The following is a 23600-nucleotide window of genomic DNA, read 5'->3' as shown; positions in this document are numbered from 1 at the left end:
CTCAGTTGGTTGGACAACTGCCTTCGGCCCAGGTCATGATCCCGGAGTCCCAGGATCGAGTCCCGCATTGGGCTCCCTGCTCCACGGGGAGTCTCCTTCTCTCTCTGCCCTTCTCCTCACTCATGCTCTCTCTCACTGTCTCTCTCTCAAATAAATAAATAAAATCTTTAAAAAAAATTTATTTAGCTTTTGCAAGCTCCACCCTGTGTGCCTGCTGCACCCATCCCCACCGAGTTCCAAGGGCATTTCTGTGGGGCTCTGTCACTGCTTTGTCACTGCTGTGCTGCATCTCGGTCCCACCCACTGAGGGAGACCTAGAACCTGGGCTGGCTCCTGCGGAAATCTGAAACCTTGTTCTGCCTGCCAAGTGCCTCCTCCTCCTTTGTTTAGTCATTGCTCTTCCTGTCAGGTTGGTCTGGGGGTGCAGAGCTTTCTGGCTGTGTTACTTGTGTCCCTGGAGGGGGAACAGTGGACAGGCTTCCTACTGGGCCCTCAAGGGTCTTCGATGGGAGGGGATGGTTAGCCACTTCTTTTTTTTTATTTTTTTAAGATTTTATTTATTTTTTATTTATTTGACAGAGAGAGAGCACAAGTAGGCAGACAGGCAGGCAGAGAGAGAGAGGAGAAAGCAGGCTCCCTGCCAAGCAGAGAGGCCGATGCGGGACTCGATCCCAGGACCCTGAGATCATGACCTGAGCCGAAGGCAGAGGCTTAACCCACTTAGCCACCCAGGCGCCCCTGGTTAGCCACTTCTATCTTCACAATCAACCTTTCAAATACTTTCCAGTCTCCTCATCCAAAAATTGGCTTAAAAAACTGTACTCTGTAGTGTTTTCTTTTCTGTGTGTAGGCAAGTCTCTCTGGCTTCATTTCCCTACTTCAGCTGGACAAGCTAGACAATCTCAAAGTCCTTTCCAGGGCCCAGGACCCTGCTGCTGAGCACCTTCAGAATATGTCCTGACTGATCCTGCTTCACTGTCTTTCACCCTCTGCTTGTCTCGAAAAACCCAGTGTTGCTGGTCTCCCAGGCAGTGGTGCCCATGAATGAACTCTGACAGAAATGTCTGGGGGCGTAGATCAGGGGTACAAAGCAAGCCAGCCCCCAAGTCTCTTAATTGCTGGTCTTCCCCAGGAATCCCCTGTGGTGTTCATGGAGACCGTGGTGCTCATGTCCTTTCAGCTGGTAGTGCTGGGGTCCATGCTGTTCACTGTCATTGTGTGATATAAAGCAAAGAGCTCTGGGGCTGAGTCCTGGGTCCCTCCGGTGCGAGACTATACCAGCAACAGTAGCAGAGCCAGCCCTCAGAGGACTGTTGTGAGGACCAAATGAGAGAGTGCGTTCTAAAGAGCTTTGCCATTCTCGAAGTACATTCATGCTCAAAGGTCCTCCGATCAGTTTAATCACCTCTCCTGGGTGACCAGCTCCATTTCTGGTCAGAGCAAGAGGGAGGAGGCAGAGGAACACACATGGATCTGTCAGTTTGGGGCTTCCCTTTGCAATTGTCTGTGGGGAACCCCCTCCATCCCCTCAGATCTGGGCACCTATGGAGTCATGGACCCTGAGTCTACAGGTAAGGAAATTGGAACATGGCTCAGAGAATACTGGGAATTCATGGTAGGGTCAGAAATACCATCCTAGTCTGAGTTTTAGAAACTTCTGGAGGTAACCTACCCCTATCTTGGGAGAGCCAGCCAAGGGGAAGGTAGGTGAGCCCACACCTGCCTTCTTGAGTGTTCCAGGATCTGCTCTGTGCCCTACCCTTGCAGGTCACAGACTTACTTCCCTCTCGAGAGGAAGGTGCTCATCAACTCTGCTCAGCTTCCCTGGCTCTCCTCTGCCTCCCTTACCCTGGACCAAGGAATGAGCTGCTGTGATCAGTGCTGCCTCCTGCCCCCCGCACACACACCTCCATACACTCTCTAATGGTTTATAGGAATCAAATGAAAAGCTGAACCTGTGAGTCAGCTCATTAGCTCACTGCCATGAAATAGGCTATTATTGTCTGGTGGCCATTGGGCACCTTCCTCTTTGGCTATCCCACCTCTCCAGACCCAATCGCCCTCGCTGCACTCACCTTCCTGTCTCTCCTCCCAATTCAGCTCTCTTGCCTATGCCTCCTCCTCCTCCCCTGGGCTAACCCATTTCCACTAATGTGGTAATGGGTTCAGGCATCTATCCATTTGTTCATGCATGGGTCATCTTTTAATTCATTCACTGCACTGGCCAGCAAATATGAACTGGAAAACTGCCCATCCTTCAGATAGTGCATTAAGCACTTACACAAGACTCTGAAGTCTGACTGCCAGCCTTCAAATCTGGCTCCACTAGTTTTTAGTCATCTTGGGAAAACTATTTAATGACTTCAAGCTTCAATTTCCTCACTTGTAGTAGAGGAACAATAATAGTACCTAACTCATGGGCAACAGCATGAAGATTCAGTGGGATAAGGCACATAATGTAAGGCAGTGTCTGGAACTGAAAAGATGTCGCTAATCTACTAGTCTAGTCTACTAGACTACTACTAGACTAGTCTACTAGTCTAGTCTACTAGACTACTAGTAGTCTACTAGTAGTTTTACTATTAGCCCCCACCATTAGTAAGCACTGGGGATATATTAATAAGACTAGGTCATACCTTCCAGGGGTCTGGGGGGAAAATAGTTTAAATATTTATAATGTTGTGTATGAGTTGGCTAATAGGGAATGAAAAGGGGGTGCCCCCAAATGCCTGGTGTGGTAGTTGAGAGGGTGTTAGGAAAACTTGCTGGAGGGGAAGTGCTTGAGCCTGGATCTGAGAAAGTAGACAATTGAGAGAAGAACATTCAGAAAGAGACTGACAGGTGCAGGAGAGCAGGTCTGCATCTGAGAACAGCAGGACTTTGGCCTGAGTGGACTCCAGGCAGGAAGGAAAGATCCTGAAGGGCTTTGGGGGCGATGTTGGGAAGTTTGGACTTGACCCACTGCTGGATTTTTTAAAAGATATATTTATTTTAGAGAGAGAGAGAGAGAGCGTGACTGGGGTGGGGAAAGCAGAGGGAGAGAGAGAATCCCAAGCACTCTCCCCACTGAGCACAGAGCCCCACACGGGGCTCGATCCCACAACCCTGAGATCATAACCTTAGCCGAAATCAAGAGTCAGATGCTTAACCGACTGAGCCACCCAGGTATCCCGAGAGGGAAAGGGAGAGAGAATCCTAAGTAGGCTCCATGCCCAGTGCAGAGCTGCACATGGGGCTCAATCCCATGACCCCGAGATCACAACCTCAGGGGAAACCAAGAATCGGATGCTCAACCGACTGAGCCACCCATGCACCCCAAACCACTGCTGGATTTTAAGCCAAGAGCAACCTGACTAAATTGGCACTTCAGAAAAATCATGAAGATGGCTCTTTTGGAAAAAGGATGGGAGGGAGTTGTCCAGGCAAGGGGGTGCTTCAGAGAAGGCAGGGCCAAGGGCACAGGGAAGACGGGCTAATGTTAGGAGATAATCAGGAGCTGGACTGGCAGGGCTCAGCGACTGATGGCCTAAAGGAGGCCAGGAAGACAGAGAATTACAAGGTGGCTCCCAAAGGGACTGGGCAGGCACCATCCTCACACACCAAGACCAGAAATGCAGGAGGAAGGGGAGAGGGGAGGCGTTCCATTCTGGATTAAAGGTATGTGTGTGTGTGTGTGTGTGTGTGTGTGTGTGTGGTAGTGAATTGCGTATGTGCATAGATACACACATTGTAAGAGCAGACTGGGGAGAGCGAGAGTCGAAAATACGGGAGAGAGGGAACCCTCCTACACTGTTGTGGGAATGCAAGCTGGTGCAGCCACTCTGTAAAACAACGTGGAGATTCTTCAGAAATTGAAAATAGAGCTACCCTATGCCCCAGCAATTGCACTACTGGGTATTTACCCTAAAGATACAAATGTAGTGATCGGAAGGGGCACGTGCACCTGAATATTTATAGCAGCAATGTCCACAATAGCCAAACTAGGGAAAGATGTCCATCAACAGATGAATGGATAAAGATGTGGTGTGTGTGTGTGTGTGTGTGTGTGTGTGTGTGTGTGTATGTATATGTATACATATATATATAATGGAATACTACGCAACCATCAAAAATTAAACTCTTGCCATTTGCGACAATGTGGATGGAACTAGAGGGTATTATGCTAAGTGAAATAAGTCCATCAGAGAAAGACAATTATCATATGATCTCCCTGATATGAGGAATTTGAGAGGCAAGGTGGGGAGTTTGGGGGTAGGGAAGGAAAAAATGAAATAAGATGCGATCGGGAGGGAGACAAACCATAAGAGACTCCTAATCTCACAAAACAAACTGAGGGTTGCTGTGGGGAGTTGGGTATGGAGAGGGGGTTGGGTTATGGACACCAGGGAGGGTATGTGGTATGGTGATTGCTATCAAATGTGTAAGCCTGATGACTCACAGACCTGTAACCCTGGGGCTAATAATACATTATATGTTAATAAAAATAATTAATAAAAAAATACAGGAGAGAGGGCAGATGGTGATGAGTGAGGTTCCTAAGGAGGGAGGTTAAGGGACGCAGAAAGCAGGAGAATGCACAGAAAAGGGTCCCACAGGAGGGAGAGGCAGTGTGGAGGGGGGGTGGGGGAGGGGAGCCTTAAAGTGTCCCACCCACTCCCTGAGAAGAGCCCTTTCCCCTCCTTCCACCTGTCTTCTCCCATCTGTGCTTTTCTCCCTGCACACTCACTCCCAGAACATGTACTGTTCTTAATAGAATCAAGGTCACTCATTGGCATTCCCAACCTCTAATCTACTTCCAAAACTCCTCCATGAATCTTCCCAAGTTTGCTTCCTCTACTGCTTTTATCTGAGTTTCACCTTCACCAGCAGGTTTCACCCAAGACAATAGCTCCGCCAAAAAAGGAATACTACAAAATCATACCAAGGGTGATCCAGAGTGGGTTCCATTTGTATTTGATGTCTAGAAAGTGACTCTTCAGGGCAAAAAAAAGGCCGAGCAGAGTTCTAGGCTTGAGAACTCTCCCAGGCTTTCTCAGTTGTGAGTTGTGGTCTTGGGACCCTGGTATTCTTTCTTTCGGGGAGGCACAGCCCCCTCCATCCCTTGAGAGGCCCCATCAGCTCATCTCCCCCACCTGGCTCCCCGACTACAGCACAGCAACTGCCATGGAAGGCCCCATTGCCCAAGAGCTGTCAAAAGCTCACATGGCACACGGGCCTGAGAGTTCATTGGCCTCCACACTTCCTCTCAGCCAAGCAACGCTGCCAAGAAAAACCTGAGGGCAAGTGAGAAAACTAGTTGTGATCTGCCCAGTAAGCAGGTGGCAGTGCAGCAGCCACCCTGCCTTCAGTGTCTCCTGGAGTCTTGAGGATGGAGGGGGAGAAAACCACTCCAGAACCAGTTTCCTGAAGCTCCACACCACCCAGCTCTCCTGTGGGGAGCAGCCCAGGAACCAGAGGCAGCCACCATGGAGCAAGGTAGGGGAGGCCCACAGGGCAGCTGGAGCAGAAAGAGAAAGAAGACAGAGAGACCATAGGAAGTCAAGGGGAGAATGGATTCAGGGGAAGAAAAGAGTAAATAAAGAACTGAGGCAGAAAGAGCAGAAACTCAGGAACCTCAGTATTTGTTGATAGCCTGAGACCCAGGAGACAAGGTGGAGGCTGGCTGGTACACATAGCCAAATAGCTGTGTACCAGCATGTCTGCTTCCATAACCCAGCGGGACGGGGCAGGGCCAGGGATGAGTGGGTCAGGGATCCCGTCCTCTAGCACTTGCTGACTCTTTAACATTTAGCAAGTCACTTCTCTAGTTCCCAGCCCCTGGCCTGAAACATAAGGGATGGAGGTGGACAAGACAATCTCGAAGTTGTCTTTCAACTCCAACATTCTCTCATCTTCATATCTTCCCTTTTTTCCCCCACTTCAGGAGGTCTTTTCCTCATTTTAGCTCATCTTCCCACCACCACTCCTGTCTGTATCAACTCCCTCTCTAGAAAGCTTCTACTGAAGAGTAAATGGTTAGTTGAAACCATTTATAAGAATGAACTCCAAGCTCTACAAACTTAACAGCCACATCTTCATTTACTATTTTTTGTTTAAGTTTTTATAATTTTTAACTACACAAGAAATACATGGGTACATAGTTGGAGTAAAATAAAACATAATTACAGATAAAGCTACAGTCGCCTGCCTGCCACCCCCAACCTCAGCCTCATCTTGAGAAACCACTGTGATCATTTCTAAGAGAAACAACTGTTCTAGTCTTTTGTCTATAAATAAAGATATATATTCAATATACGCCAAGCTTGTTTTTGGTGTATCATGGTATCATCATGTTACACGTATTTTTCTAAGGCTTGATATTTTTTCACTCAATAGTAATGTGTTGGAGCTCTACCTGTGCCAATTAGTATCTATAAATCTACTTCAAAATTTCCCACTTTGCAAAGCATCCCATAGTACAGGTATAAATAATTTATTTATCCAGTCCCATTAAAAAAAAAGATGTATTTATTTATGAGAGAGAGCAGGGGGAAGGGAGAGGGAGAAGGGAAGCAGACTCCCAGCTGAGTGTAGAGCCTGCTGCAGGGCTCAAACCCATGAGCCTGAGATCAAGACCTGAGCCAAAACCAAGATCAGGATGCCACCCAGGCGCCCCTATCCAGTCCGTTTTTGGTAGGCATTTAGGTTGTTTCTCATTTTCCAGTTATATAAGCAATGTTGCAAGGCACATTCTTATGGATGCCTCTGTACTTATGTAGGAGTGTTTCTCTAGGATAAATCAGTTTATCTCTGAGATCAATTACTTTAAAAATTCTTCCTATAATTTCCTTTCTATCTCCCTGATCATTTCACTCCCTTCTCTCCTCACATAAAGGAGAACAAATATGGCCAATAATAAATGTGCCCCATATTTGAACATCTGGTATCTGGAGTGAAGACCGATCCCAACATTATAGGCAGAGATTAACTTGACCCATGATATATCCAGAAGATGAGATTTGGCCTCAGTGCTTGCTGTCAGGCAAATGTTGCTGTACCTGTTGAGTGTTCTGGGTCACATGCCCAACCTGAATTGGAGCCAGTTAGTAATGTCTGTCTAGTCATCTGGTCTCCAAAAAGAGTGAACTTCTTTTTCCACTAGTCCCGCTGAGAGTGGGCTAGATGTCCTTTCTGAACATGAGTGAGGAAGAGCAATGCAGCTAGTGTTGGGTAATGGAAAGAGCACAGGACTTGGGCCAGTAACCCTAGGTTCAAGCTTAGATAAGACATCTAATCTGTCTGAACCTTGTTTTCTCATCTCTAAGTGTGAATGACATGGCATTTCATCCCTCCAACATTGTGGTGAGGAGTCAATGAGACAGAGTGCCTAGGATGGTGCCCAGCCTCCAATGAGGTGTTGGTTGAATTTGAAATAAGTGCAGAATGATTATGCAAAGGATAGAGAACTCTATTCAAACTAACAAACATCTTTTTTTTTTTTTTAAGATTTTACTTATTTATTTTAGAGAGAGAGAGCAGGGGGAAGGGCAGAGGAGAAAGGAGAGGGAGAATCTCAAGAAGACTCCATGCTGAGTGTGGAGTCCAATGCAGGGCTCCATCTCATGACTCTGAGATCATGACCTGAGCAAAACTGAGTTGGATGCTTAACTGACTGAGCCACCCATGAGCCCTAACAATCTTTTAGTACCTACAATGTGCTGACCATTATGCTTATATTTCTTTTTATTAGAAACACCATACCCATCCACAGTAACATCTCATTCCCACCTCCTCCCAGGCCCTGGCAAACCCTAATCTACCATCTGTCTCTATGAGTTTACCTATTCTGCAGATTTCATAATGTGAATCATATAACATGTGACCTTTTATGTCTAACTCCTTTCACTTAGCATAATGTTTTCAAGTTTCTGTTGTATGGGTATACCACATTCATTGATCCAGTAATCATTTGATGGTTTCCATTTTTTGGCTATTATGAATAAAGCTTCTATCAATATTCATGTACAGATTTTGTGTGAACATATATTTTCAATTTCTTGGGTACATACCTAGGAGTGAAATTGCTGAGTCACATGGTAACTCTATTTTTGACTCTTTGAAGAACTGCCATACTGTTTTCCAAAGCAACTGCACCATTTTACAATCTCACCAGCAATGTATAGAGTTTCAGTTTTTCCACATCCTTAACCAACACTTGTTATTTTCTGTTTTTCTTATTAGAGCCATCCCAGTGGGTGTGAAGTGGTATTTAATTTGCATTTCCCTAATGATTAATGATGTTTACATTTTTTCATTTGCTTATTGGTCTTTTGCATATTCTTTTGGAGAAATGTCTATTCAGATCAATCGCCCATTTTTTATTTTTTTTATTATTAGGTCATACAAATTCTTTATATATTCTTTTTTAAAGATTTTATTTCTTTATTTGAGAGAGAGAGAGAGAGAGTATGCATGCAAGACAGCATGAGCAAGGGAGAGGGGCAGAAGAAGTAGGAGAAGCAGACTCCCCACTGAGGAGGGAGCCCAATGCAGGGCTCCATCTTGGGACCCCAGGATCAAGACCTAAGCCAAAGGCAACAGCTTAGCCAACTGAGCTACCCAGGTGTCCCTCCTTATATATTCTTGATACAAGTCCCTTATCAGATATATGATTTACAAATATTTTCAATCATTCTATGGGTTGTCTTTTCATTTTATTGAAGATGTACTTGAAACTACAAGTTATTAGTTTTGATGAAATCTAATTTATAGTTTTTTTCTTTTATTGCTTGTGTTTCTCTTTCATATCTAAGAAATCATTTCCTAGTTCAAGATCATGAAGATTTACCCCTATGTTTTCTTCTAAATGTTTTTTTTAAAGATTTTATTTATTTATTTGACAGACAGAGATCACAAGTGGGCAGAGAGGCAAGCAGAGAGAGGGGGGAAGCAGGCTCCCTGCTGAGCAGAGAGCCCGATGCGGGGCTCGATCCCAGGACCCTGGGATCATGACCTGAGCTGAAGGCAGAGGCTTAACCCACTGAGCCACCCAGGTGCCCCTCTTCTAAATGTTTTATAGTTTTACCCCTTACACTCAAGTCCTTAACTGATTTTGAGCCCATTATTTTATATGGTGTGAGGTAGGGGTGCAACTTTATTCATCACAAGTGTATGAAATGCAATTAATTTTTGATGACAGTAAATGAATATGTCTACTAGTTCTAATTTTGTGTGTGGATTTGTTAGGATTTGCTATCCTCAAGATCGTGTTATATGTTAATAAAGATAATTGTACTGCTTCTTTCCAGTGTATATTGGCTGGAAACTCCAATATAATGCTAATGAATGGGGAGAGAGGAGACATCCTTGTCTTGTTCCTCAACATAGGGGGAAGTATCTAGTTTTTTACTATTAAGTATGGTTTTGGCTTGGATTTTTCCCAGATAATCTTTATCAGGTTGAGCAAATTTACTTATTTTCCTAGATATAATTTACTTGCATTTTATTATGAGAGGGTGTTGGATATCGTCAAATGCTTTGGTTTGTATTTCTTATAATCTATATACAGCTGAGACAAAACAGCTAGGCCTCTATCCTCGTGGTGGAAGACAGACAAAAACTTGACAAAACTACCTGAAGCTCTCATGCTGATCCTGAAATTAGTAGGCTCTCAGTAAAAGTTTGATAAAATTGAAAAAAATGAGCATGGCATTAACTAAATGAAGCAATTAAGATTTTCTGTAAGTGATGCAGTTAAGTACGGCAGATCAGTGGGAAATGGGAAGAAGGGTGGGTCAACTGGAGCAGGCTTCATGAAACAGATGGGTCTTCAACAGACCTTGGAGGACAGGTGGAATTTGGTTAGATATTTGGTTGGGACAGATGGAATGAGAGGCCATTCTAAGTTGGCGTTACAGCAGGATCAAAATATATGGACAGGCAAGGCTACCATTTGCTTGAGGACAGATTGGCTAGAGGAGAGAGTCCATAATGGGAGTGGTGAGAAGTGAGAATGCAAGTGTAGGTGAAGACCAGGTGTGGTAATAAATGTCAGGTTAAGGAGTGTGTCTTTTTATGGTGGGCTGTGGGGTATCTCAGAACTTTTAGAGCAAAAGGTTGGCATGATCAATTTATCTTGAGGAAAGAAAATCTGGTGATGTGTTAGGAGGGAATGAGTAGGAAGCAGGAGATCTGATAGAGGTTCTTATGGTCACTAGGTATGAAGTGAGGAGGCCAGAATTGTGTAAATTTGGAAAGGGATGGGTTGGCATCAGAGATATTTTAATTTGGATAAAGGGACTTGTCACACACGAATGCATAAAGACTAAGAAGGAGATAGGAGAGCCAGTTGTGCTTTAAAGCTTGTGAGCCCAGGTGCCTGGGGACCACTGTAAGACCATGGTCAAACATCAGGAAGTCACAAATGGAGCCTCTTTCAGGGAGACACACTTGGAGAACAGTGAGATCAATCTGTGTTTCATTAGAAGCTCCAGAAGGCAGGAAGAGGGCCTTTCTTCTTTCTTCTTCTTCTTTCTTCTTCCTTCTCCTCCTCCTTCTTCTTCTCCTTCCTCCTCCTCCTCCTCCTTCTTCTTCTTCTCTTTTTAAGATTTATTTTTATTCGGCGGGGGGGGGGCAAGGGGGAGGGAAAGAAGAGAAACACAAGCAGACTGCCCGCTTAGTGTGGAGCCTTGTGCAGGGCTTAATCTCACAACACTGAGACCATGACCTGAGCCAAAACCAAGAGTTGGACGCTTAACTGACTAAGCCACCCAGGTGCCCCTGGGAGTGGGCCTTTCTTTGACTGTCCTCAGAATCCCAGCTCCCAGGGCAATAGGCACATGGCATTAGTGGAGGGCAGAGAGTCAGCAAATTGCTAAAAGCATAGTACTACCAGATCTAGATGTGGAGGCTGGTACTGGGCCAACTGAAACTGTTAACTTGAGTCCAAAAGCTGGATGCTGGGGTGAATCTGGAGATATGCTAGGCTGAAGGGAGTGATCACACTTGACCAGGACTACAAAAGGGGTTGGATAGAGGCAGAAAACCATGCATCTCCAGGAGAGTGTAAGCAAGATGCGGATAGAGGGTCCTGGAAGCAAGGAAGGGAGGGTAAAGGAAGTAAGAAAGAGGCACCTGCATGTATGAATCTTCATTTAATCCTCATAAAAACCATGTAAGGCTGGTATCATGGATTCTGTTTTACTGACTTGGAAACTGAGGCTCAGAGAAGTTAAGCTTCTTTCTCAATTTTGTACAACTAATAAGTGGTGGGCAGTATTGGACCAGGCTCCACAACCCTGCTTTTTCACATGCTCCTGGCTGCCCTGTTGCAGGGCTGGAAGTGGCCCTCACAGACCTCCAGAGCTCCCAGAACAACGTGCGGCACCACACAGACGAGATCAGCACTGACCGCCTCCTAGTCCGCCGGGGCCAGTCCTTCAACGTCACTCTGTACTTCAGGAACCGGGGCTTCCAGCCAGACCTGGACAATATCATCTTCGTCGTTGAGACTGGTGAGGACCCCTGAGGGTGTGAGTGTGTGTGTATTTGTGTGTGTGTGTGTGTGTGTGTGTGTGTGTGTGTGTGTGTGTGTGTGATGTATTTAGGGAGATTCTGGAGGGTTGAAACACAGAGCCTCTGTTCTGCTTCCCTCCCAGGACCCCTACCAGACCTGTCCAATGGGACTCGAGCCCTGTTCAGCCTAACAGGTCGTCATGGCCCCAGCCCATGGATTGCCTCTCCGGAGACTAATGGGGCCAGCTCCCTGGAGGTGAGCCTGTGCGCCCCTCCTGTGGCACCTGTGGGTCGGTATCTCTTGAAAGTTCATATTGACTCTTTCCAGAGATCCGTCACAGCCTACCAGCTTGGGGAGTTCATCCTGCTCTTCAATCCCTGGTGCCCAGGTAAGGCGAGTGTCTGTGTGGGGGCCTCTTGTCTCTGCCCCCTTATCAGTGCCACAGAGAGCCAGGCTCAAGGATTTCTAGACCCCTGTTCCTTGGCTACCAGAAACCTCCCAACTGCATGCACTCAGCATCTACTCCCAACCACCAACAAAGAGGGCGGGACTAGTTGCTATTTATTTACTTATTTAGAATTTTAAAAACATGAGCCAAGCTGGGAGGCCTGGGTGGCTCAGTTTGTTGAGCGTCTGCCTTCAGCTCGGGTTGTGATCCCGGGATCCTGGGATGGAGTCCCACATCCGGCTCCTGGGCCAGCGGGGAGCCTGCTTCTCCCTCCCACTGCCTGCTGCTTTCCCTGCTTGTACTCTCCCTCTCTGTTAAATGAATAAATAAAATCTTTTTTAAAAAATGAGACTAGTTATCTTTACTTAAAAACTATTATAATGAAATTTGACCACTATTAACATCTACTTTTACTATATATTTTTTAAAAGATTTTATTTATTTATTTATTTATTTATTTATTTATTTATTTGAGAGAGCATGCACATGTGCGCACAAGTGAGAGATAGAACAAGGGTGGGGGTGGGCAGAGGGCAAGGGAAGAGCAGACTCCCCACTGAGCAGGGAGCCGGATGCAGGGCTTCATCCCAGGACTCCAGGATCATGACCGGAGTTGAAGGCAGGCACTTAACCAACTGAGTCACCCAGGCGCCCCACCATATATTTTTAAGTTAACTTAAATTTTTTCATTATAAGTAAAATTGTATTGAGTGTGGAATGAGGTAAAGAGAAAGAAAGAAGGGAAGGGAAGGGAAGGGAGAAAAGGGAGGAAGGAAAGGCAGGGAGGGAAGGAGGAAGGGAGGAAAAAAGGGAGGGAAGGTGGGAAAGAAAGAGAGAAAGAAAGGAGGCAGGAAGGAAAGTATAAGGTGACGAGTAAAACCTCATTCCAATCTCCAAGTTCCATCTTCCAGAGGAAAATCCTGTTCACACTTTCTTGTGCAGCCTTACAAAAATGTTTTATGCTTAAATAAATATGTACTTATACATATATGCATATGTGTGTGATTATATAATCATACCACAAATGGGATTATATGGTACATAGAATGCCCTGCTTTTTTCATTCAACAATTCAATTTTGAATGTATTTTCCTATCAATATGTCTCTTTTAATGGCTACAAGTACTCCACTGTTTGGATGCACCAAATGTTTTTAACTGGTCTCCTACTTATGGGTACTTTGGCTATTTCCAGTTTTTGTCTTAGACAAACAAAGCTACATGGAATAGCCCAGCACTACATGTCCCCACAATCCCTGTCATCTAAATCTACCTGGGGGCAGAGTAGTTATACAGACATATAGACATGGTGTGAGCAGAATGAAGGACAAGCCAAGAGGAAAGAGTGGGAAGAAGGGCAGAAAGAGCTGATAGTAGAGAATGGGGCTCAACAGTCTTACTTCTAGTTAGAGGATGTCCCTTCCCCTTCCACCCTCTCATCTACTGCTCCCCCAACCTTATCCCAAGGGGGCCAGGTGAGTGGTATCAGAACCTGGCTGGGGGGCACCTGGTTAGCTCAAGTGGGTTAAGCCTCTGCCTTCAGCTCAGGTCATGACCTCAGGGTCCTGGGATCGAGCCCCACATTGGGCTCTCTGCTCAGCAGGGAGCCTGCTTCCCCCTCTCTCTCTGCCTGCCCCTCTGCCTACTTGTGATCTCTCTCTCCGTCAAATAAATAAATAAATAAATAAAAATCTTAAAAAAGATAGTTAATGAATTGAACTAAAAAGAAAAAAAAAAAAAAGAACCTGGCTGGAATCTAGCATCTCTAACCGCCTCCCACCACACACAGCAAGTGTCACTGAGTGGCCCAGAGCTCTCACCCATTAGCCATGTGAAAAGGCCCTGCCACTGTGTCAAGGAGGATAGTTGTCTGTCTGTTTCTATCTCTCCCTCTCTTATACACACTCCTCCTGGCCTCCAAGACTGTGGATTTCAGACTGTACTGAGGTCTCCCCTGAGCTATGAGGAGGAAAGCGATATCTGTGAGGACTTTTTTTTGTAGCTGTGCCCTATCCAGGTTCCAGGGAGTCTCACTATGGGACTAGGGAGCAGTTAGGGGCTGAAGTCAGGTTCAGTGGCTACCCCATGACCATGTCCAAGATATTGGCTGGGGAGCCCCACCCTGGAGTTCTGGCCACTGCTAGCCCCCACTGTGAGGAGGGATCTGTATGGTCTCAACCGTGAACCCGCAGGTCTCACCATACTGGTGAAAGACCTCAATAAAATGCATCTCTCACAGGGGTCATCCTCCACCATGCAGGCTGAGTCTGAGGAAGCAAGGAGAGCACTTTGACCTAAGGGTTTGGTAGTGCTTCCAGACTGTCCCAGGACAATGCAAAGGGGAAACCTGTTTCCATGGCCTTTGTTCGTTCATTCTCAACTTTAAAAAGATAATTTTTTTTAAAGATTTTTCTTTATTTATTCAACAGACAGAGATCACAAGTAGGGAGAGAGGCAGGCAGAGAGAAAGGAGGAAGCAGGCTCCCTGCTGAGCAGAGAGCCCGATGCAGGGCTCAATCCCAGGACCTTGGGCTCATGACCTGAGCTGAAGGCAGAGGCTTAATCCACTGAGCCACCCAGGCATCCCAAAGATAATTTTTTTATACCACGAAAGTAATACATGTTCATGCCAGAAAATCTGGAGAATAGCAATAGGAAAAAGGGAAAAAATTTACTATTAACCCCTTTTAGAATAGCCTTCAAGGGGCGCCTGGGTGGCTCAGTGGGTTAAGCCGCTGCCTTCGGCTCGGGTCATGATCTCGGGGTCCTGGGATCGAGTCCCTCGTCGGGCTCTCTGCTCATCGGGGAGCCTGCTTCCTCCTCTCTCTCTCTGCCTGCCTCTCTGTCTACTTGTGATCTCTCTCTGTCAAATAAATAAATAAATAAAATCTTTAAAAAAAAATCCTCTGCATAAATATGTTTTTAACAAACATCAATTTATGTTATAACATTATTATATAACCCATTTAATCTGAATATATCATGTGTAGATTTTGATGCCTGTATATACAATTTTGTGATCTTATTTTTTTATAAAGATTTTATTTATTTATTTGACAGAGAGAGAAATCACAAGTAGGCAGAGAGGCAGGCAGAGGGGGAGGGGGAAGCAGGCTCCCCACCAAGAAGAGAACCCGATGCAGGGCTCAATCCCAGGACCCCAAGATCACAACCTGAACCGAAGGCAGAGGCTCAACCCACTGAGCCGCCCAGGTGCCCCATTATGATCTTATTTTAATAGTGTACAGAAGTATGGCTATTTAATCAGCTCCAAGAACCAGGCATTTAGGTTGTTTCCAGCTTTTCAGTGTCATAAACAGAACTCAGATAAACAGCTTAGCATCCAAATCTCTGTGTACTTCCAAAATACTGTCTTTAGACTAAATTCCTACAAAATGAATGAGGAGGTTACTGCCAACCCCAAAATTCTGGTTTGCTCTTTTCCAATCAGGATTAGTTGAGTGTAGCAGAAAGATCATGGAATATGGTGTCATATGGATTCTGTGTTCAAATTTCACTCTGTACTTACATGTGATTTGGACAAGTTACCACTTTGAGCCTGTTCCCTCATTCTTAAATAGGGTGAGGATGTAAATGTGCTGTGTGAACCAAGAAATTCCACCAAAGGTAAATTTTTTTCTGTTCAACCTCATGTTTGGATTGAACCTGTGGCTGGTGTTGAGGGACTGTAGGTGGGTCTCTCCAAGAACCAGCCGCCTTCTGCCCCTCTTGGTGTTATCCAGTGCCCTCCCCAGAGCTTTTTTTTTTTTTTTTTTTTTAATAAAGATTTTATTTATTTATTTGAGAGACAGAGAGAGCAAAGGTAAGGGCAGAAGGATAGGGATAAGCAGACTCCCTGTTAAGGCCAGAAGCTGGAGCCCTAAGTCCAAAGTGGGGCTGAATCCCAGGACCTTGAGATCATGACCTGAGCCAAAGGCAGTCTAACCAAGTGAGCCAACCAGGTGCTCCCAGAGCTCAGTTTCCATGGGACTTTGTCTTCTGGGGATGGGAATGGGGCAGGAAGGGCAAAATGACCTCTTTGCTTTGTGTTCTGCCACTTTGATTCCTAGACGATTCTGTCTACTTGGACAGTGAGGCCCAGAGGCAGGAATATGTTGTGAATGATTATGGCTTCATTTACCAAGGGAACAAGAACTGGATCCGCCCATGCCCCTGGAACTATGGACAGGTGAGTCTCAGTCCTATTCACAGCTCATGGGAAGAGGGGAACAGGAGCAGGGTGGGAGGGTTCTCCTCATGCAGGGTTCACCCAAAACTGAGAAATGGGAACAGTAAGGTGTGAGATGACACTCCAGGGAGCTAGAGGAGCAGTCATAGACAGTTGGAAGATGTTCTTTGCTGATCATGTCTGGTTTGGACATCAGGATCCAAGGGGGAAAGGCAGCTAAAGACACCCACCCTGGAATTCCTTCGAGTATGCTGATGAGGATGAAGGGACAAGAGTGATGACGGCCATGATGGTGCCTGGTTTTTGTTTGTTGAACTGTTTCCACTAGGGCCCGCTTTGCCTCTCTCACTTCAGCCTCATCGCCCAGACCACAGACCCTAGGATCAGCTCTGTCATACAGAGGTAACTTGTCCCTGAACATCTCAGGGACATGCAGCATTTCCCTCCTGGTTACTATTACCTCTTTGTTAGTTTGATATCTTTTTCATTATAAAACTAATACCTGGCTGATTAAAAAACTTTACAAGAAACATTGCAAAAATAGGTACTTGGCGTATGAAGGCCATGCTAAGCACTGTCACCAGCATGGTGTATGTTTCTGTACATTTTCTTTTCTGTGTATATTCTAAACCATGATTTTTTGATAAAAATTGCATTGTGTTCATCGCAGTGTTTTGCAACTTCTTCCTTGATGAAAGCCTGCCTCCCACATAAAGTTCAGCCTCCAGCAGGTGCTCCAGGAAGTACAGCACCAGGCCAGGGAAGAGGGTTCTCTCTCAACACCGTTGCCAGGAGAAGACCAGCTCCCGCTGCCAGCTGGCTATTGGCTGGGAAATCCTGGGGGCCCTTGTGTCCATTTGATATGGGTTCCTCTCCTAGACCTGCCCAAATCGAACTCTAACACATGTGGCTGCAGCCACACAGCCTAGGTCCCCCCAGGTGGCCATAGGTAAGATGAGATCTGGCAGCCTCAACGGGCCCCAACTGACCTCCCCAGCTCCTCACTTAGCATGGACAAATGAGGATCTGGAGAGCCCCTAGAGACAGGAGCTTACCATCATCTGTGAGTAACAGAAGTGAGCAACTGATTCTTTCTGACCCCCCCTCCCTTTCTCCTTGCCTCTCGTTTAGTGGACTTACACTGAACGTCTACTGAAGGCCAGGCTGGGTGCTAGGTGCTAGGAATGTGAAAATGAATTCAACGCGGTCCCGAGCTAACGGTGTAATGGAGACTCAGTCACATAAGCAGGTCACTTACCATGCAGTGGGTATTGCAAAGAATGAGATGCGCACAGGAGGTTCTGGGAGACCAGAGGAGGAGCATGTGGTTGGGCATGGAGCTCTCAAGGAAGCTTTCTAGGAAGGGAGATGTTTGGACTGACAAGTGAAGGAAAGTGGAGAAAATATCCCAGGCAGAGTGACACATTAGCCAAAACACAAAGGGGAGAAACGGTTTGGTCTGCTGCAACAGTTACAAGGAATCTGATTTTGCTGAAGCAAAATGATGAGGCAGGAGGTGTTGAGACATGAGGCTGGAGAGGTAGAAGGGGGCCGGATCAGGGAAGGTCTTATGTTTAGAGGAGGTGAAAGCTTTGATTCTGAAGGTCCAGAGGACTTCAAACATTTCAAAGCAGAAAAGTGAACTGATGGAACTTTCCCCTGAGGAAGATGGGTCAAAGAAGCCTCCTAATCCTATTTATTGTCTAGTGGGAATATTACATGGGAATAAATGCATTAATTTACTCTCATTCAACTGTGGAGTTGAATGCATGGAATCCCTACTATGTGTTGGGCACTGTGCCAGTTCTGGGGCATAGAGTTGCAAGAACAGCTGGAGAGGGGGCACCTGGTTGGCTCAGTTGGTTGAGTGTCTGCCTTTGGTTTAGGTCATGACCCCGGGGTCCTGGGATTGAGTCCCACGTCAGGCTCCCTGCTCAGCGGAGAGCTTGCTTCTCCCTTTCCCCCCTGCTCATGCCCCCCTCTCATTCAAATAAATAAATAAAATCTAAAAAAAAAAAAAAAAAGAAGAAGAAGAAGAACAGCTAGAGAGAGACAGAGCATATGCTCAGGCAGGGAAGACAGAACTTGGCTCCATCCTACCTGAAGCTAAAACAGGTTCAGGTTCAGGGAAAGCTTCAGATAAAGTGGCATCCATGTCAAGCCTGAAGGACAAGTCAGCCTGCCTTGGGTGGGAAGTTTTTGTACCTCACATGCTATTAGTCATTCCAGAGCCCAACTGAGTCACAGGTGCCAAGGCAAGTTGGCAGCTGCCAATAATGAGCTGGGTCAGCAGCTGGAGGTGGAGGATGAGGCAACATGGTTTCAGCAAGAACATCCCATAGGCTCCAGGAGTGTGGGCATTGAAAGGTGAAGAGGGAAAAAGAGACTTTTTAACCAGACTCCTTTTAACCAGGGATTTGATTTGTAGGATATGCAAACCATGCGGCTTGTGACCCCAGAGCTCTCAGAGCTCTGAGACCCTGCATCTGGCTTAGGATGCACTTCGTGTCTGGGCTACTGGACACAGTTACCTTCCAAACGGGTCTGCATTCCACAAACACACTCTATTCGAGAGCTGGGCGGGGTGGGTCATGAATTTCTTCCCATATCTGCCTGTGCCAATTATGGGCGCTCTGCCCCTCTGCATCTCCCCTTATAGTTTGAAGAGAATATCATAGACATCTGCCTGGAGCTGCTAGACAAGAGCCTGAACTTCCAGATCGACCCAGCCACAGACTGTGCCCTGAGGGGAAGCCCGGTCTACCTCAGCAGAGTGGTGTGTGCCATGGTAAGCTTGGATCTGGCTCTGGCTCTGCCCACTCAGGGTATGTCCAGAGAGGGAGGAAGCCACGTGTGGGGTTGGGGTGCCAACTCACAGTTGCCCCCTGCAACAGAGGGATGAAGAGTTAAGAGCAGGGGCCCTCTGGCAAGGCCAATTTGGCTGAGACTGAGGACAAAAATCTGGGTAACAGGTTTTCTCAGTCGAGGTCTGAATTAGCTGGGTGTGGGCCATCACCTTGATTAATTCCAAACTGCAATTTTTAGGGAAGGCTGAGTGTAGCTCTGGTTTGGGAAATGGTCTTGTCTTTTCGAAATTTCCTTTGCTCTGAAGGATTTTTAAGAGCTCGAAAAGCTGAGCTCTTGCTTTGAAGGGGGTGGGTAGAAATAGAATAATAAACTAACAGTGGAGACAAGTCAGAATGGCTGGCTTCCCACCCCACCCTTTCCCTAGTAGGTCTGGAAAGTCCCACGTAAAATGAGATCAAGGAGTCTGCTGTGTCTCAGGCCCACAAACCTTGTGAGGAAGCCCACACATTACATCTTGCTGAGGAAAAGGATGCTTTTAATGTGTCTGCATATGGTTTCTCTTCAGATCAACAGCAACGATGACAACGGGGTGCTCAATGGAAACTGGAGTGAGAATTACTTAGACGGGGTCAACCCTGCGGAGTGGACAGGAAGTGTGGCCATCCTGAAACAGTGGCATGCTGCAGGCTGCCAGCCAGTGCGCTACGGGCAGTGCTGGGTCTTTGCTGCCATCATGTGCACAGGTAGGGAGCGGAAAGGGCCCCATGGAGAGAACCCAAAGTGTTCTGGCCCATGTCATATAGCCCTCTGAACCATTCTCGTTCCAGTCTTGCACAAGTCCCACCAGGGAATGTTTCAAAGGAAGTCGTTTCTGTAGAACTGTCTCATCACTGGCTTCAGGCTTCATGTGTCTGGGCTTATCTTGGTGGTTCTGAGGATGAAATTGCACCCTTCCCCACTCTTCTCTTCCTTTGGTTTTGGACAGCCTGAGAGCCTGGCTAGAAATTGTCTGGTTCCAGACAGGAATGAGATGAAAGGTCAGTTAGAAAACTTACAAACTGATTAGTGTCCTTTCTGAGCCTGGAGAGTGATCTTGACCTGGAAGGGAAATGTGCATCACAGTGGTGGTGTGGGCCCTATAGGGTCAGAGCAAGATGGCGGCTGAAGTAAAATGACCTTGAATTTGGAGTTGTCTCATGTTCAGCAGGTCTAGAGGCCCAACTCAGTCAAGGGAGATAGGGAATGAAGGAAAATGGGAGATCAGTTCTTTAGATGGGAAGTATATGTTACACTAGTAGAAGAAAATCTAAAAATTATGTATGGGAGGTGGGGGTGTCTGGATGGCTCAGTTAATCAAACATCCGACTCTTGATTTCAGCTCAGATCATGATCCCAGGGTCATGAGATTGAGGCCTGGAGAGATGGCTCTGTGCCCAGCAGGGAGTCTGTTTGAGATTCTCTCCCTCTCCTTCTGCCACCAACACTCCTCACACCCTGCTTGGGCTCCCATGCTTGCTCGTGTGCACACACTCTCTCTCTTTCTCTCTCTCTCTCAAATAATTAAATAAATAAATCTTTTAAAAATTTAAAAAATAAAATAAATAAAAATATGTAATGGGGAAGGAAAGCAGATGGAAGTTGATTTGTAGGTGGCAAGAGGAGCAAGCAGAAGAAAGGGGGGAGTGGTGAATCTTGAGGCAACTGATACCTAGAAATGAGTCACATATTAGACATAGCAGGAGGAAGCCTTCTGCCTCACCCAGGGCCCAACCTGCTACTGGTCCTGACCCTCACCCTGCCCCCCATGCCTAGGCCAGCTCTCAGCCTTTAGGCATGCATATCTGTGTACCTGACTTGGGTCATGGTCAGGAAACTCTTACTCTTGTTAGCTGGGAAAAGAGGCCAAATAACTACTTTTGCTCAGAGCACCCTCTAGTCCAACCCAGGGAGACTAGCTTAGCGTTCCTTGAGGGCTCAGGCCTTTCATGTAGAAATTCCCTATATGACAGGGGCGCCTAGGTGGCATAGTTGGTTAAGCATCCGACTCTTAGTTTCGGTTCAGGTCGTGATTTCAGGGTTATGAGATGGAGCCCCGCATCAGGCTCTGTGCTCACAGTGGTGTCTGCTTAAGATTCTCTCTCTCTCCCTCTCCTTTCGCCCCTCCCCACTGTGTTCTCAGTCCCTCTCTAAAATAAATACATAAATCTTAAAAACAACAACAACGAAGTTCCCTGTATGGCAAAACCTGGTGCAGTCTGTGTGCATATGTGTGCTAAGCCCATCTCTGGACTCTTGGGGAAGCCTAGGGACACCCCCACGCCTTGATGCTGGGGAGCGAGTGCCAGGCCTCTGGCCAAGAGTACAAGGAAGTTTCTGCAAACACCCACAGAGGATGACTTCACATGGGTTGATGAGGAAGAAGTCCTGAGCTCTTCCTCCTCTGCCACTGCAGAGCCACACCTTGACTCGGAGGCTTCGATTGCTCAGGGACAGGAAACCAGGAATTCAACAGCTTTGATACTGGGGAGCCACAGAGATATGGGTGAACTGGAGTGTCTGAGTCATCCAGGGAGGAGACACAGGACTGGCAGGCAAAGGATGGATTACTCTTGGGCATGATGGAGAGGGAACTTTTCTCTGCATGGAAAAACCTAGAGGGGAATGGGCTGGGTGTGTGTGTGAGGACTGAGAGGACTAGGGCTTTGGGTGTGGTTGTCTGGAATTGGGTGATGAGAGGGGTGGAGCCGGTAAATGGAGATTATGCAAGGAGAGCAGGCCAATTAAAATGTTTATAAGAATCGTGGCCCCTTAGTGACCTGGGAAGCAAAGGGTTGGGCAAAGTGGGTCAAATGTGACTTGATCCTACTGTAGCTCAAGCAGCAGCAGCCTTCCCCAAAAGGGCCACTGTGGGGTATATCAATAAGTGCATCTGTTTGAAAAATTGATTTTTCATTCAGCCACACTTATTGAGTCCTTATTCTATTCTAGGTATGGTGCTGTAAGTACTCTTGGATACAAAGATGAGTAAGACCTGGCCTTTATCAAATCCCAGGGCTTATCAAATTCCTTAGCCCAATATAGCTGCCAAAGCACATTTGTTGTTAGTATTGTTATTTCACACTCACAATAGCTGTCATTTACTGGGGACCTCTTTAGTGCCAGACACCGTGCTAAAATCTTGACAACCTAAATGGTGAGGCATGTGGACTCTGGAGGTAGGCTGCTTGGGTTCAAATACCAGCACTACCATCAGTTGGCTGAATAGCTTTGGGCAAGTCACTTAACTTGTGCCGCAGACTTAGAATGGAGAAAGTAATAGTACATACCTCATAGGGTTATTGGAAGAACTGAGGTAATACATACATGAAGAGTGCTAAGAATAAATAGGGCCGGGAATGTTTAGCAAGTACAGCTAGGATCACCTTGTGTGATCCCCCCAAATGACCTTAGGAAGTAGGTCTACCATCATCATCTCCACTTTGCAGACGAGTAAACTGAGCAGCAAGGCAGGTCTCATATCCAGGGCTGGCACGCTGTGACCACTAGGCTATACTGATGCATAAACCTCACTAGCAACTGCCATTTACCCAGCATCCTCTGGACTTCAGGCATATGCTGGGCACTTTCACTCATGACCACCTGCGAGTTAGCATCATCTACAGATGAGAAAACTGAGGCTTGAAGTGACCAAGTGACTCTTGTGTCTGACTCAGAAATGCATTCTTCCCTCTGCAGCACTGCCTCTGTTCAGAACGGCCTTTTTAAACGTCAACATATTAACTTCAACTTCCTGATGAAAAAAAAAATCACCAAAAGGAAAATTTGCTTGCATCAAAGATACACTTCCAATTTTTTGAACAGGCTTTTACTTTGACACTCATTTAGGTGGCTGTTATTTTAGGAATTTCAGACAAATCTCTGGCCTACCTTCTCTGCACTGCGGGCTGGCCACCCACAGCTCTTAGCCATCAGGCTTTTCCTGTTCTGGCCATCCACTCCCGGTGACAGGGAACCTGAAGAGAGTTCCAGCAGCTCTACCTCCACCCCACCCCCCTCATTTGTCAGGGTTCTAAGTCTGGTGGTTCCCAGTATCATCCATCCCCGCTGCAGTTCCCAGAGTTGGGGTGGGAGTTCCCTTTGTCACCATGTCTCCCTCTCTCTTCCGCTCTCCATGTGATCTATCTTTTGTTATGCAGAAGCTGTTCAGTCAGCCCTCAGTTCTTCTTCAAGAGGAAGTGTTCTATAAATAGGGATAGATTTGGTGTGTGTGGTGGAGGTAAGTTCAGGGTCTTCCTACGTCGCCATCTTAGACCAGAACTCCTGAATTATATACTTTACAAGGGTGAATTTCATGGTATGTGAATTATATCTCAATAAAATTGGGGTTTCGTTTTTGTTTTAAAGCTAGGCATCCTAGGAAGGTGCCTTGTCTCTTCCTGCCCACAGCTGCATGGGGCAGGAGCAGCAACGACTTGGAAGACATGAACTCTGACTGTGAGCAGGTCTATGGAGTATGATTCCCCTCCTCTGTAGACACCTGGGCCCAAGAGCCATGGTGGGAAGGGTGGTGGGAAATGAGGAGGCTGTGTTGCTCGGGACTGGGCCCTCCTCTCTGCATCCAAAACTACCCCATCTGTATATCTTTTGTATATTGGGTCCCTA

The 23600-nt window shown here is 46.4% G+C and overlaps 2 protein-coding genes across 4 annotated transcripts in view; one reads left to right on the top strand and one right to left on the bottom strand.

The window, feature by feature from the left end:
- Window positions 1-23600, bottom strand: part of CCNDBP1 (cyclin D1 binding protein 1) — a 78743-nt gene that overhangs the window by 1698 nt on the left and 53445 nt on the right. Inside the window, exon 12 of one of the 3 annotated variants that reach the window (XM_047737256.1) lies at window positions 11457-11502. The exons of 1 other annotated variant lie outside the window; for it this stretch is intronic. In XM_047737256.1, the coding sequence (XP_047593212.1) occupies window positions 11472-11502 (31 nt within the window). In that variant the 3' untranslated portion in view covers window positions 11457-11471. Of the gene's footprint in view, window positions 1-11456; window positions 11503-17458; window positions 17487-23600 lie in introns of those variants that run through there. One more of the 3 variants, XM_047737259.1, reaches the window with a different exon arrangement.
- Window positions 5278-23600, top strand: part of TGM5 (transglutaminase 5) — a 31677-nt gene continuing 13354 nt past the window's right edge. The window contains exons 1-6 of the mRNA XM_047737249.1: window positions 5278-5475; window positions 11313-11492; window positions 11637-11882; window positions 16012-16130; window positions 18790-18918; window positions 19504-19681. Of these exons, the coding sequence (XP_047593205.1) occupies window positions 5466-5475; window positions 11313-11492; window positions 11637-11882; window positions 16012-16130; window positions 18790-18918; window positions 19504-19681 (862 nt within the window). The 5' untranslated portion in view covers window positions 5278-5465. The remainder of the gene's footprint in view (window positions 5476-11312; window positions 11493-11636; window positions 11883-16011; window positions 16131-18789; window positions 18919-19503; window positions 19682-23600) is intronic.

The sequence above is a fragment of the Lutra lutra genome, chromosome 7 (genome assembly GCF_902655055.1).
Source record: "Lutra lutra chromosome 7, mLutLut1.2, whole genome shotgun sequence".
Lineage (NCBI taxonomy): Eukaryota > Metazoa > Chordata > Mammalia > Carnivora > Mustelidae > Lutra > Lutra lutra.
The sequence above is the reverse complement of the archived record's forward strand: the minus strand, read 5'-3'. Positions and strand labels throughout refer to the sequence as shown.